Source organism: Mus caroli, chromosome 15 (genome assembly GCF_900094665.2).
Source record: "Mus caroli chromosome 15, CAROLI_EIJ_v1.1, whole genome shotgun sequence".
Lineage (NCBI taxonomy): Eukaryota > Metazoa > Chordata > Mammalia > Rodentia > Muridae > Mus > Mus caroli.
The window spans coordinates 3,343,280-3,358,336 of NC_034584.1; the positions used below are offsets into that span (position 1 = coordinate 3,343,280).

At 40.6% G+C, this 15,057-nt stretch overlaps 1 protein-coding gene across 2 annotated transcripts in view; it reads left to right on the plus strand.

Annotated features, from left to right (window-relative positions):
* Window positions 1-13,908, plus strand: part of Rictor (RPTOR independent companion of MTOR complex 2) — a 93,146-nt gene extending 79,238 nt beyond the window's left edge. The window contains exons 32-39 of one of the 2 annotated variants that reach the window (XM_021183026.2): window positions 74-145; window positions 1,833-2,010; window positions 2,945-3,029; window positions 3,929-4,162; window positions 7,142-7,300; window positions 7,580-7,703; window positions 8,975-9,113; window positions 9,241-13,908. In XM_021183026.2, coding sequence (XP_021038685.2) covers window positions 74-145; window positions 1,833-2,010; window positions 2,945-3,029; window positions 3,929-4,162; window positions 7,142-7,300; window positions 7,580-7,703; window positions 8,975-9,113; window positions 9,241-9,315 — 1,066 coding nt within the window. In that variant the 3' untranslated portion in view covers window positions 9,316-13,908. The remainder of the gene's footprint in view (window positions 1-73; window positions 146-1,832; window positions 2,011-2,944; window positions 3,030-3,928; window positions 4,163-7,141; window positions 7,301-7,579; window positions 7,704-8,974; window positions 9,114-9,240) is intronic. The other variant, XM_021183027.2, reaches the window with a different exon arrangement.
* The last annotated feature ends 1,149 nt before the right edge of the window (window positions 13,909-15,057 follow it).

Genomic DNA, 15,057 nt, shown 5'->3' on the forward strand with positions numbered 1-15,057 from the left:
GCCCTGAAAATAAACACAGTTTGCAAGGTTACACAGTCACAAGCTTTTCTTATTTATTTCTCGCTTCTGCAAGGATCGATTTTAAAAAGAAGCATGTCGGGGGAGTCAGGAGCTTAAGACCTACAGTAACAAACAGCCTTTTCAGGTAGGTCAAGGTAAAGCTCCAACCGGTGACCTCTTACTAGTTTTTAAAATAACTGAAAACTTCAGTTCAATTATTTTGCTTTAAGTACACATAATTAAAAAGGAACCTAATAAACACTAAAAGAATTCCTGGGTCCTCAAGACTAAGCAAGAGTTTCTAATTATACATTAAATATTCCATATTTAGGGTATATCAAGCTATTAACAGTATAGTTTGTTTGTTTTTTACAATGATACACTTTGAAATTTGACAGTTGTAAGAAGTTCCACACCTGTTTGTTGTTGGAATTCTCATAGTTGAATTATATCCGTTTAAATGATTTATATTTCTCTAAGCAGACTGCTAGGTGTCAGGTAGTAAAGTTTTCTCTTTCTGGGAAAGAGGAAATGAGCCCTCATTTACAGGACACTCTCACTGTCAGAACTGGGAGTGACTTCTTTAAAAGATCAGGCTCATTTCTGATTTTTACGTAACATTTTTAATAAAGAAGGTCCTGGCAGCAGATAGTGAATTGTGTCCCCTCTTAATAAAAATGTACAGTAATGGTTGTTGTAACTGGAAGTCTCTGCCTCTGCCATCCTCGGGAGTGTGGAACACAGCCACGAGGCACGGATGGAGGGCTAGAGCTGCTGCATTAGGCTGCCTGCGGCTCTGTGAGCTTGCCTACTGGACACTCGGCTAGATCCGTGGGTTAAACTTTCACAATGTTAACTTTCTAAGCAGAAATTTTTTTTCTTCCTGAAGGATAGCTATACAAATCCAATAAACAATGCAGTTCAAAATGGAGCTACAGCTGCTTGAAATAGAATTGGAAAGTGAAGAGACTAAAGTTACCTCTTTCACAAAGTTCATAAACATCAGAAGCGAGTACTTTTTTGGAGATTAGAAATTACTTTGCTTCTATAATCTTAATGGCTACTATGTCAAACACATATTTCTTTGTGTGTTTTGTGTGAAATAATCCTTTGATTTACATTTGTACATTTTTTAAGACTTGGTTTTCCAGTTAGTAATGTGAGACTTTGAGTAGTGTTTCATATATTTAACAAGGTATACACAGTGGCATGAATAGTAATGAGTATGACAGAGTTTACCTTAGGGAGGTGTCCACATGCCGTGGATATAGAGGCTTCTGTGCCTGTAAGGGCGGACCAGTGGGCTGTGAGATGTCCTTTGTAATATTTACAAACGGGAGGAAGGATTGTACCACGGTGTGTGTACCTTGTGTGTTACAGACACCTTGCATGATGATGAAAGCGGTAATTAGCACACAGGATTGATAAGCGACTAGGCTTACTTTCCAACAGTACGCTACCTAGTAGATACACAGTATAGCAAGTCCAGCATCTCTCTGCGTCTAAAGGCAGTCTTTGAGTGTGCTTGTCTGTAAGTTAGCTTTGTATTCTTCTAAATATGGACATTATTCTCTCTGCCTCCCTTTTCATCTTTTCCTGGGGCCATAACAGTTGTTCTTTTGGCAACACTGAGCATTACTGCTGGCCCTGTGGTTGAGCCGTAGCAGCTGATGCTAGTGCTGATGTGCTCACAGTAGATACAGGTGGTCTGCTCCTGGCTGACTACCTGCTTTGATGATAGTGTAAATTGGGGTTTTGTTGTTGTTGTTTCTAATACACTTACCAGTGTAAATCAAGAAGCTAATACAAGGTTTCTTTTGTGATGTTCACAGGTTTATGAAAGCTTTAAGTTATGCATCGTTAGATAAAGAAGATTTATTAAGTCCTATTAATCAAAACACCCTTCAGCGATCCTCCTCAGTTAGGTCTATGGTGTCCAGTGCTACATATGGAGGTTCCGATGACTACATTGGACTTGCTCTTCCAGTAGACATCAATGACATATTCCAGGTACCCAAAGTGCTCCTGTTTTCTATGAGCTGGCTTCTTGTTTGGTTTGGTTTGGTTTTTAATGTTCTGTAGCTCCTTATTAGAAGTTGTAATTTATAGTGGATTACACCAATAGGTTTTGGAGGTGATTTTACATCTGAGCTGCTCTGTATTCTAGTCCGCCCGAGGCTGCAGTCTCTAGAGCAGCACGCTGTCTGACTCATGTGTTGTAGTCTCTGATCCCTTTTCTCCAGCAGCCACTTATTGTGCCCACATACAGTAGCCCTGCTCCCATGAGATAGGACAGTTTCTAGTTGCCTGTAATAGTACCGGAGAATACATTTTTTCTTAGGTGGCTGTTTTATTATTTCTTCAGTCTATTTTTCTTTGTGTGTACAGTAGAAGTATGTGTACTGTGGGTGCATATATGCGTGTAGGTCCACATGCTTGCAGTAGACAGAGAAACTATTGGTCATCCTGCTTAGTACTTTGCCTTAATCGCTCAACACAGGATTGCTCCTAGAATCTGGAGCTAGGCTGGGCAGCCAGCAAGCCCTCCCAGTCATTCTGTCTCCATCCTTTTTGCCCGTGTTGGACGAGCACATAGATGTGAACACACTTAGCATTTATGTGCATGGTGGAGATTGAAACTCAGATGCTCATACTTTACAGCAAGCGCCCTTAACTCACTGGAACCGTGCCCAGCCTCTAGGTAAACAATTTAGATTTAGATAAACAGTAGAGTATTTGAGTACCCACTTAATTCACCAGGACCATGGTTAAGAGATCAGTGTTTGGTTATATTTTGGTAATTTTAATCATCGTTAGTAAACTTTGCTTTCTAGATTTATTTACTACAGTAATTCTGTTTCTGTTGCATTTCCTTTAATTTTCTTAATATTCATAATGAATCTCTTTGTATGATGAAACTGACCATGATTTGTATGCGTTTTAGATAAAGGATGTTCCTTATTTTCAATCAAAGCACGTGCCTCCACCAGATGACCGAGGTGCAAGAATGTTTTCCCATGATGGAGGAGGTAATGGTGCTGCTTGTTTTACTGAGACTTCCTCCCTTAAAAATGAAATGCTCTTTTTACTTAGATAACACTAAAAATTAGGTCCACTAAACTCTGCGGTTTAAATTTAAATACTAAGCCAAAATAATTCAGTCAACTAAAAAGTAAAGCACAGTTAAAATGTTTTATGTTACGTTTTACTTACTTACTGTACACCCTGTTCACTCTGCCTCCCCCAGTCACTCCCTCCTACAACCGCTTCCCCCACCCCCTCCTGTTCTCTGAGTCTGGGGGCCTCCCTGACTCTCACTGAGGCCAAACAATGCAGCCCAGCTAGAAGAACAGATCTCATGTACAGGCAACGGTAAAGAAAGCACATTTTTTTTTTTTTAAGAAAATATTTTTGCAGGGAGGATCCCAGCCTCTTAAGTTGATAAGATCCAAAATAGTTCTTTCATTTTTCTTAAAGTGCAAGAGAAATGTTACAACTAGTTTTATAGGTCAGAGACACAGCTGTTCAGAATGAAACAAGGTGAGGACTAGCTTATTAGTCACACATTTTATTCTGTGCTGTGAAGTTAGTATGTGCATGTGAAGCATAGACTCAGTAGCTTTATAATTTATACCTCTTAGAATTACTGATTTTGTTTAAGCAATTATGAGAGTTAATTGAAATACTACAATAATCTGGTTTTTTTCAGTTGTATTTTAAAAACCTTATATTGAAATAGTAAATGAATATGTGCTGTTTTAATTTTCATAATTTAAAACACAGAATTCTCTTTCCTTCCTAATCAGAATTAGATGTTGGGTCATAGAGATTTCTAAATATTTATCTTTATAAACTACTATTTTAAGACATGAGAAAGATATCGACAGTGTCGTTATCGAGTTGTGTTTTTATTTACTTAAACATGCAGGTCTTTCATCTGGAGCCGGCGGTCTCGTAAAGAACTCTTTTCACTTGCTGCGGCAGCAGATGAGTCTCACAGAAATAATGAACTCTGTCCATTCGGACGCCTCTCTGTTCTTAGAGAGCACAGAAGACACTGGGCTGCAGGAGCACACAGATGACAATTGCCTTTACTGTGTCTGCATTGAAATCCTGGGCTTCCAGCCCAGTAACCAACTAAGTTCCATCTGTAGTCACTCCGGTGAGTGGTGTCCTTGGACTTCACTCCACTCTGTTTACAAGCCCGCCAGCAGCCCTACTACTGCTGTGACGGCCTTCCTACTCCTTCTCCAACCGCAGACATGGATGCACTTCAGCGTCTGCTTAGTGTACTATTAGTAGTCCAGCCTTCATTCCCTCCACTTCGTCTTTTAATAATGTTGCTTAAGATCAATAGATATTAGACTCTGTGTTCTGTGGGTTTCGTCATTCTCATTTCTTATCATTGGTAGACCATGCCTAAGTTTTCAACAGCTGCTGCAATGAGGATTCCTTTCCCAGCTGCACACGCGCACACACACACACACACACACACACACGCACACTTTCATTTAGTGTTTAAAGTGTTCGTGCAGATAATTTTCTTGGTAAATATCACTTAGCTACCCTCAGAACGCTAGTGCTGCCAGAGTTCTCTGGTCGTCTCTGCAGAAATTGTCCCTAGTGTTTCATTACTTCCCAGCTTGTGACTGCGTCAGCTGATGGTACTAGGGAGACGCCCATTAGCAATGTACTTGCTGTAATTTGCCACAAATAGTTTGAGAGAGTGCTTAGAAACAATCCATCCCTTCAGTGGTTCCAAGTTCCAGTAGAAGCCTGAATTGGAGAGATTCCTAAACTAGGCTTCTCACACTCTGGACCTCGGAGCCTCTCTATACTCTGATGGATTTTTGTTTTTACAAACGTGTTTATTTATGATTATCTTTTGAGCATTTGTAAAGTGTTAGATGTACTACGCACCATAGGAAAGAGCGCATGTAACTGGGCTGTGGTGGGCGGTGGTGGCACATGCCTTTGATGTCAGCACTCAGGAGGCAGGGCGGTGGTGGTACATGCCTTTGATGTCAGCACTCAGGAGGCAGAAGCACGTAGATTTCTGAGGTTAAAGAGTGAGGTCCAGCTCAAATAGAGATATACATTGAAACTCTGTCTTGAAAGAAAGGAAGAAAACAAATAACAGAAAGGAAGGCATCTTCTGTCATTTGCCAATGTTTGCATGGTTTAGCGACTCCACATTCTTTTCCTTTAAATACTCAAACAGTGTTTGAAGCACTTGTGGCGGAGCTCTGTATTTATGAAAATCACAGGAAGACCAGCCACCAAAACTGTTTCAATGAACACAACCAGAATTCTACACCTAACTACAAAATCCTTACAAAGCTCTTTAATCAGCGCATCATGAGATCAGCATTAAACACAGACATAAAGATGACAGAGTAGAGAAGCTGAGGTAAAGCTATACATCTTCAGCTGACAGACATCCAGCAGAGGGGCTAAGGACACCTGCTGGAGTGAGTGAGGACAGTGTTTTGATAAAAGAACAACTGGGTCTCCTCCTGGAAGTAACTAACACTAGAGGTCGCTAACTGAATAAGTGTATGGAGTAAAGCCATGAGTGAGAGCCTGAAAGTGAAGCTGCACAATTGCTTGGTGTTTTCAGTGGTGAGGACTTTTCAGAGTCCCACCTACCGCCTCCCTGCGCGCACTACAAAAATCCCACAGGAAGCAAGAGTGAGAACTTCCAAAGCTATAATGAGATATTTTACGGAGTGAAATAAATGAGTGAAAGAACCTATAGAAATCAAATACTTTCAAACTACATGTCTGATAAGAAATTAATAGACAAGTTTGGCATAATGGTACACACCTTTAATCCCAGCACCAGGGAGACAGAGGGCAGGTGGGTCTCCACATCACTGTTCATCATCAAAGACAGTCAGGGCAGGGACTCGAGCACGGCGGGAACCTGGAGGCAGGAGCTGATAGAGATGACATGGAAAGTGCTGCTTACTGGCTTGCTCCTGATGGCTTGCTCAGCCTGCTTTCTTACAGAGCCCAAGACCACCCACAGTGGGCTGGCCCTTCTTCCTTCAATCACTAATTTAAAAAATGCTTCACAGGCTTGCTGACAGCCCAATCTTGTGTAAGAATTGTTTTTAATTGAGATTCTCTTCTCTCAGATGACTAGCTTTTATCAAGTTGACATGAAACTAGTGTGGCTGACTTAATGGAAATAGTAATCTTAGAAGTTCTTGGAGGTGGAATAAAATGTAGTGCAGTGTTTAGCTCGTCGGAACCAACATTGGCTGAAGTTGGACCTCCCTTTCTCCCATTGTTATTATGAAGAAAGGATAACAGGCCGGCTGTGCTCAGCATCCCTGTCTGGATCACCCTTCTATTCCTAGTGAAATGCTTAGCTCGTTTTCATTGTGTTGTATAGTACTAAGCTTGTGTGATTTTTGTAGGATGTCTAATGTTACTTCCTGTGAAGGGATAATCATCAATTTTGTTTTGATTTTAGTTCCTAGGAAATATTTTTAAATTTTATTACATTTTTAAGTGTGCTCTGGAGTGTGCTTATGTCCCACACTTGCACGTGTGCCAGTGCGCAGGTGCCACAGGGCCACTTGAAGATGAGGACAAGTGGAGGGAGTCAGTTCTCTACTTCCCTCTGTGGGCCCTGGAGTTGGACTCGGGTAAGAAGGCAAAGCAGCAGGCACCTTTAACAATGAACGTCTGGCCGCTCCATGCCCTTGACATTTTTACACTAAAAAAGTACTTTAGCTTACATGTTTGGTTGCCTTGAAAATGCCACTGTGAGGGCAAAAAAGAAAAATTACACTAGGAAGAGATCTGAAATCACCTAATTGTAAATATATTTACTGCCAGATAAGGCATTCAGATACAGGTAGAAAGGGTGGGTCGAGAGAACAATACCAGTACGCTGTGTTCCCATTTTATATGTAACTGCTTGAGTTTCAGACACGCACAGATTCCTACGGAGTTTTGTTACTAGGAAACCAACTCTCTAGCAGGTTCCATGTTTGAATGCTCATCCCTGGGCAATGCGGGTTTCTTTGACAGTCTTCTGCAAGGGAAATCACTGAGAATGGAGAAGGAGTTTAGTGTGTGCAGTGCTATTGCAAGAGTGGATCTTTAAGTCAAATGCTTTTTTCTTCAGATCTTCAAGATATTCCGTACTCTGATTGGTGCGAGCAGACGATCCACAACCCCTTAGAAGTGGTTCCCTCTAAGTTCTCGGGGATTTCTGGGTGCAGTGATGGTGCATCTCAGGAAGAAGGCTCAGCTAGCAGCACCAAAAGCACTGAACTGTTACTGGGTGAGTTCGAGGTTCAGTTTCCTACTCCTAATTGGGGTTATCTCAGGCTCTGCAGGTCAGTCTTAGTGAAAGCATTTAGCAGACTCACCCTGTGAGTTCCCCTGTGTCATCCATCCTCAGGCTCCCTGTCAGGGATCTGCTTCTTCCTAGATTATGAGCAGATTGTGTGCAGCTGATCCCAGTCTTAGCTGCTTGTGTAGTTAGAAAATAAATTCCATGAATTGCAATCACTCTGTGTTGTAAAGTGATCGGGGCCTCACGCTGATGCCTTCATTTCAGGTGTTAAAAGCATCCCAGATGACACACCGATGTGCCGGATCCTGCTTCGTAAAGAAGTGCTGAGATTAGTCGTCAATTTGAGCAGCTCAGTCTCCACCAAGTGCCACGAGACTGGGCTTCTGACGTGAGTAACCGCGTGACGGTTGTCAGCTTGTTCTGCTTGTAACTTGTAGCTGCAGTCACAGGCTGGGCTCCCACCTGTGGGTGGGCCTTACAGGTGATTGCCTGTGGCACCTCAGGCTGCAGAGCAGAGTGACTACAAGAGGGAGTGAGGATCCAGCCAGACTGAAACACAATATCGAAAAGCGGGGCCACTCTTGCACCCCCTTTTTGTTTTGCTAAATTTGGGGGTTTAATTAAATAACTTACTATTTAACCTATAAAATGTTTTTAAATTTTCTAAATACCAGTTTCTGAAATAATTGTTGGTGGCTATAACTCAACATACCAAAAAAAAAAAAGCTTTTTAGATTTCTCAATTATTATTATTATTATTTTTTTTTTTTTTTTTGAGACAGGGTTTCTCTGTGTAGCGCTGTCCTGGAACTCACTCTGTAGACCAGGCTGAGCTCAGAAATCCTTCTGCCTCTGCCTCCCAAGTGCTGGGATCAAAGGTGTGTGCCACCACTGCCCGGCTCTCAACCACGTTTCAAGAACGTTGAGGAGACCTAAGGAGCACATGCTTGAAAGGCAGCCTAGGCCGGGGAGGCCCTGCTTAAACTGTGTTTCTCAATCAGAACCTGATGAATGACAGTTGTGAGCAAATCATCTTTATTTGCACAGCTTAGGGTTGTGCAAGCAGTGGTTGTCTAAAGACGTATACGTGTGCTCTGTATGTGTGTTGGCCGTGTGGTCCAGAGCTGCAAGAGTGAGGCCGTCAGCCCAGCCTCCCACTCACATGACTGCTCCTGAGGTGCTGTCCTCATGGAAGGATAGTCAGCCAGAGATAAGTAATATCCTAAATGCCTTGCAGTGTGAGCATGTTATGTAGTCATGCTAGTCTAATGAATACAATTCATAATTTCCTTGTGTTACTGGAAAATAACTTTACAATGAGCACTCAGATCTTGATATTTTTCAAAAGCAGACACCTGAACTGTCTAAAGTGTAAAATAGAAAAGCTTCACAGGAAGCCAGCTATGGCGGCATCCACATGTCATCCTGGCACTGGAAGATGGAGGCATGGGGGGCATTGGTCAAGGCTGGAGGAAAAGACAGACAGACAGACTGACTAACTGACTGACTGACTGTCTTATACTACTAAGCCACCATTGCTAACATTCCATCTAATCAGTATCTGGAGTGAGAAAAAATTAGCAGAAAGTGTCATTTGGTGGGGTAAAATGAATATATTATGTTACATTTTTATCACAACATATTCTCTCTTAATTTTAGCATTAAAGAGAAGTATCCTCAAACATTTGATGACATATGCCTTTATTCTGAAGTTTCTCATCTGTTGTCACACTGCACATTTAGACTTCAGTGTCGGCGGTTCATACAAGAGTTATTTCAGGATGTACAGTTTTTACAAGTAAGGAAGACTGTAGTTCTGAAATTTGTCTCCCAGAATTATTCTGTATTTGAAGTTGAAAGATTATGTCTACATTATATACCAATTTTATTTTTTTAAAAATTAACAATTTATTACTTTTTCCTAGATGCATGAAGAAGCAGAGGCTGTGTTGGCAATTCCACCAATTCAACCTGTAGTTGATGAATCTGCTGAATCCTGACCTCATATTTATGGCGTTTATAGCTAGATACTATATATGTATTCATACTTGTGGATTTCCTGAAAGCCTCACAAGATACTGACGGGCTGACAGTGAGGCAGGAGAACCTTCTGACACTGGCCAGCAGTTATTGGTACAGAACAGCTAGAACTGCTGGCATTCCTAGCCAAGCCAACTTCTCTCCCATGTTGGGCCCTTCTCGGGGTTCGTGATTCATTACCATGGTTTTAATTCAGTTACCATCATATGCAAGAGCCAAGCACTGAATATCTACATAGGTTTTCTATTTTTTTATTTTCAAAGCATAATGGCAGTGGAACAAAACAGGACATGAAGACGCATCCTTCACACAGTTGTTTCTGAATGCTTTTTAATCAAGGGTGAATACAAAAGATGCCTTGTTTGTTACTAATCTGTGGAAAGCAGGAGTCACTGACTCCGAGGCTGCATCCTGTTACCCCGTGGGCTGTAACTGCTGGTATCAGAGGAACACACTCGCCTTTCCACACTTCCTTAATGTCTGTAACACTACTTCAGAGGTTTATAACTTCAAAGCGGAAGGAAAACCTCAACACTCGGAACTTAGAAGTTAGTTTACGATGCTAGACTGCATACGGATGCTTACGTGTTCTCTGTCTCTTCAGGGTGTTGCAATACGTTGTTAAAGGCTATTTCTACTAATTAAGGTTTTTCACTATGGTTGGGATGTAGGAAGGAGTAAATATGAAATACTTCTCATGTCAGAACACATTATAGCCAACCTCTTCCACGCCTCTCACCACTTACAAGGGACTGAGCCAGATTAGCAGTCTGGACCCAAGCAAAGGAAGCGTGAAGTGATGCTGCAGTCTCTCAAGGAAAAGACAGGGTTGCCTGCAGTTTACACATTCCACGGAAAAAAGAAAGAGCCATATGTCCTATTAAAACGTCATTGAGACTTGTTATTAAGATTCAGAATTGTGGTGAAAAGCCTTAATTACTAAATTTTAAAGCAGCGATAATTTAATTTTTGTTAGTGTTCCTGTTTTGCATAAATTGCAGTTATAGGTGAGTTAAAAGTAGAGTCGTTGCCTTTATCACATTTGTGAAGTTGATGAAGGCAAGACTTTGTCTGTCTAATTTGTTTATGTATAAAGAGACTTGGAAACCTTTGCAGGAAGTAAACATATATGCAAATTTGTACATAAGGTAGCATGAACATCATTACTAGACTGCTTACACGTGAAAGGGTTATCTTAGAACAAACCATCCAGCTGGACTGACTAGGACCTTTGCAATTCCTTTGTGTAACCCATTTTACAATTGCACATCAGCTTTAACACGTCGTCATAGACATTGGTCCATATTTTCCCATGTCGAACACCCTTCTCATAATGGTCTTGTTTGCAAGACTGCTGTAAAGTACCCTGTGAACTAGAAAACATAACTCAACAGAAATTTGTCTTTGAACTTGCTGGCACTGAAAGTTGGCACTGAGACGAAGCATTTCGTGTCCCTCCTGACTCCTCTTTGACTGCACTTGAGCGAGTTGTTCTTCTGTGCACTGTATAGCAACTTCCATGATAACAAAGCAGACAAGGGCTCCAAGCTGCTGCTCACATTACAGCACAGTTCGCATTTCCCCAGAAAACTCAGTGAGGGTAAAACTTTCTTTTCAACTTCATCACTGAACCCGTGTTCATTAAATGTCAGCAGTGCTTGAAAGAGCATGCCTATCACCTTGGTCTTTGGTCTTGGACAATAAAACTGCCTTTCCAGAGAACCAAATGTCAGAGATACTAGACCAAATAATGGTTACAATTCCAAAGGAAGTAATGTAGTCTTATTCATAAATGGGATTAACATTTTAGACATTCATTTTAAACACTACCTCAGTTAACAGAGTAGGAAATCTGTGGTTTCGTCCCTTGAGAGTTAATGATAACTATTCTTGTTTGTTTTTCTTCACACAAAACTATGCCCATCCTCGCGCCCGAGTCCGCCATCATGAACCTGAGGCTGTGCCCTAGTGTCCTAAGCCAAGGATTGTCTTTTCACTTTTGACTGTTACTTTGAAAGGGGTGTGTGTGTGTGTGTGTGTGTGTGTGTGTGTGTGTGATCATATCTGCCTATAGCACTTACTTTGGGAAGATATCAGAGCTTTGTGATTATCAGTATATTGGGGGAAATTGTCTATGCTTAAATTTATAGTGCTATTTGGTTTAACCATGGTTTCACCAACAGGTATAATACATTTCTTTTTAAGTACGTGTATAAAAGTAGACTTTTATGACAAAAACTACATGCAGTGCCAAGTGATTAGCATAGGTGTTTAAGACTATTATAGCAGAAAAGGTTATGAATGATGTCAGCGGTAATAGAAATCATTGAGAAAATTGTCTATAAATATTAGATATTACCAAAATGTCAATACTGTAGTTTTTCAAGAGTTTAGAATTAATCTTAGTCATATAAATTTGTACTATTGATAATTATTTAATAATTTGGAGGAGTTTGAACACTTAAGCTGGTTGTAAACTGTGAATTTCTAATTGTAAATTGTCATTTCTAATTGAAATTTTTTCAAGAACAGATTTCCGCTTCACATACTAAGTACTGACAAATAAAAAAGTGAGAAATTTAGTATTTATAAGAAAATAGGCTCTAAAATGTCTTATGCTTTTCTGTTTCTGCTTAGAGTATAATGGAGGAAGACAGTGTCCCCTGACCTAAGTGTTTCTAATAAAGAGTAAGTGTAGAGACATCCCACAAGACAGTGGCAGTGCAAGGCTCTTAGGAAGTGTGTGCATTGTTGCTGTGGTGATGTATCCAAGTCACCAGGAGCCGTGTCCTCAGTAGCTTTCCGCTCTTGTCCAGAGCTTGAGACAGTTGAAGCTGGATTCCATCACTGAGGCCAGATGTGCACAGTGGGCTGCTAGTGTGTGTGTAGACTGCCGAGTGCTGTTTCCATGCACTCTCAGCCCCTTCAGCTGATGCCCCTGGTGCCCCATTCAAAGCACAGACCATTAAGCAATAAACAAAATTGTCATTCAAATTATAATTGTGGTTATTCTCCTGTGATAAGAGGTGCTAATTTTGTGTGAGAAGAACATGTGACCTCTTTGGAAATATAGTTTGGAAGTAAAGTTTTTCCCTCCTTCTTTTACTTCCATTTTGTCCCAAATTCACAATTCATGAAAGAAAAGTAAAATTGTTTGGGAGACTTGTAAGAAGAGCTGCTTGCAATAAACATTTCAGATTTTCCTGAGTAGTGCGGGTTGGGAAGGTCTCCATTTCCTCCATACTGACAAAGCCTGTTGGTCCATCTTAACGTCTCTTAGCTTGGAGAGTGTCTCTACACTGAGTCTCACCTCAGCCTGCCAGTGACCCTGAGGGCAGTGCTGAGGAAGACACAGGAGTCTGCACTAGTCTTTACAAGAGCCGTTTTCATTTCAGGTCCCCGGGGGTTCATTACAGTACATTTATACAACTCACAGAGTGTGGGATTCCGGCCCTTTGAGTATTTTTATAGTTAGGTGGATAACTGCCGCAGATGCATGGATTGCACATTTTGACTCTATAATACTTAGTATGAAAAATTAATTTATGCCAAAAAGGAAACATATTTTACAATTTCCCCAACTAGGTTGATCTAGCACAAAATGCAAAGTCTTGGGGCAGAGCGGGAGTGGTAAAATTTTTTAATGTATGATTGTTGAAAAATGTTCCATTACTAGCCTGTCAAAAACCCTAATGATGCATTGTAAAACAAATGATGTAAATTAAATTAGCTTTGAAAAGTGGTAAGGGATTATAAAGAGAATCTCAGATTTAATGCTCTCTGACCACATGACCTTTTTTTTTTCTTTTTTTTCTTTTTTTTTTTTTTTTTCTTTTAGTAATACGCTGCTACATTTTTGGAGGTTCTGGTGTTTGTAGGTCACTGAACAGACATTGAAATCTGATTTATATTGTATAACTGTAACATAGAAAGAAAAAGTATTTATATATTTTCCTTAAGAATATTTCATTGAGTTGTGTATAATTTAAATAAGATTTGTCCCAAAATGGTTTTGCTCACTTTGATTTTTTGTTGTTGTTATTGTGGTTGTATTGTTTTTGTACAATGTGTACAGTTTATGTTAAGGGCATTAAAGCCTCCTGAAGCATCATCTTATCAAAGGGATTCATTGTTAATAAAATGTACTTAAAATTCTTAAACTTGTGGTGCTGTTGGCATTATTTGAAAATTTAATATGTCTCATTGGCCTTGGTATGAAACATGTGCTGATGTTGACAGGGTGTGGTTTCAAGTAAATGTGGGTTTTTGAGTCTATAAATGGGGATGGTCTTGTACCACGAAAAGAGGTCCCAATTGTACTCCTTGGCATGCTTCCAAATTTAGTGTGACATTCTTACTCTTGAATTTCAAATCATTATGGTGAAAGATTTGGACCTAGAAACGTCTTTAACTAGAAGAGCTCTGGACTTGCTGAAGTAGTGTTAAGACAACGAACACCATGTAAGTGGTTTGATGCTCAGCAGTCTGCACACACTCGCCTGAGCAGATAGGCCAGCCTTCTGCCGCCTTGGCTAGAATATCGCACCACAAGAAAAGAGCCAGCTGAGAAACTCGCTGTGGCAGTTGCTGACGTCTATTTCCCCACCGTGAGCAAGCTGGCTGCAGGGGTTTGGACTGTGTTCATATCGTTGCTCACACGCTATACTGTGTTTACCAGAAATGTCGACACCCAGGTGAAGAGTATGCCTGACATTATCATACTTGAATAGGACAGTGATAGGTTTTATCTTTAAAGGGTCTCCAGATGCAAGTATTCACATAGCAGGAGACATAGCTCAGTGGTTAAGAGCACTAACTCTTCTTCCAGAGGACCTGGGTTCAAATGCCAGCACCCACCTGGTGGTTTATAGCCATCTGTAATGCTAGTTTCCTCTTCTGGTGTCTAGGCATCAGGCATATACACAGGCACAGTGGAGGCAGACATAGACACAAAATGTTAAAAATGCTCAAACCACTGTACCAAAATTTTAATGAATATTTCATGAAATAATATCTCAAAGCACTGTGGTTTTCTTGGTGCTCATCTGGAGCACTAGGCGAGCTTCAAACACTTAGAGCCAGAAGCTGGAGATAACTCACGATCTTGTTTGTCAGCTGATTCTGAAAACGTCATCTCCATTTTACCCCTTGGGGTTTTAGAATACCTCAGTATTTTCTAAGCCATTGGAGACAAAGCAAGCTTAGTCAACAGAGCTCATTAATGTGACCTTTAGTCTAATTCAACTTCGTTTTCTTATAAATACATACTTTGTAAATGAGATAAACCATTGACACATGCAGACTGACTGCACAGGGACATCTATGCACATGTAGAGACCAAAGTGCATACTTCTTTCCATCTTTTTAAGACTGCCTCTCAATGAACTTGGATCTTGACTAGGCTCTGGCCTGTGAACTGCAGGAATCTCATCTTAACATTCTTCACTGTCTCTTCACTTGGCTGATTGATTGCTGTGCAGGAATGTTTTAATTCATGTAGTCCCACCTAGCAGTTGGCATTGTCTCCTGCGCTGTTAAAAGGCCTTTTCAGAAAGTGCTTGCCTACGCCTATATCTTGTTTTTGTTGATGTTTCCTTCTAGTAGTTTTGGAGTTTTAGGCCAAATTGGAGTCTCTGATCCATTTAATTTTTGTACAGAGTGAAAGAAGTGGGATGTAATTTCAGCCACACAGATGGGAAATT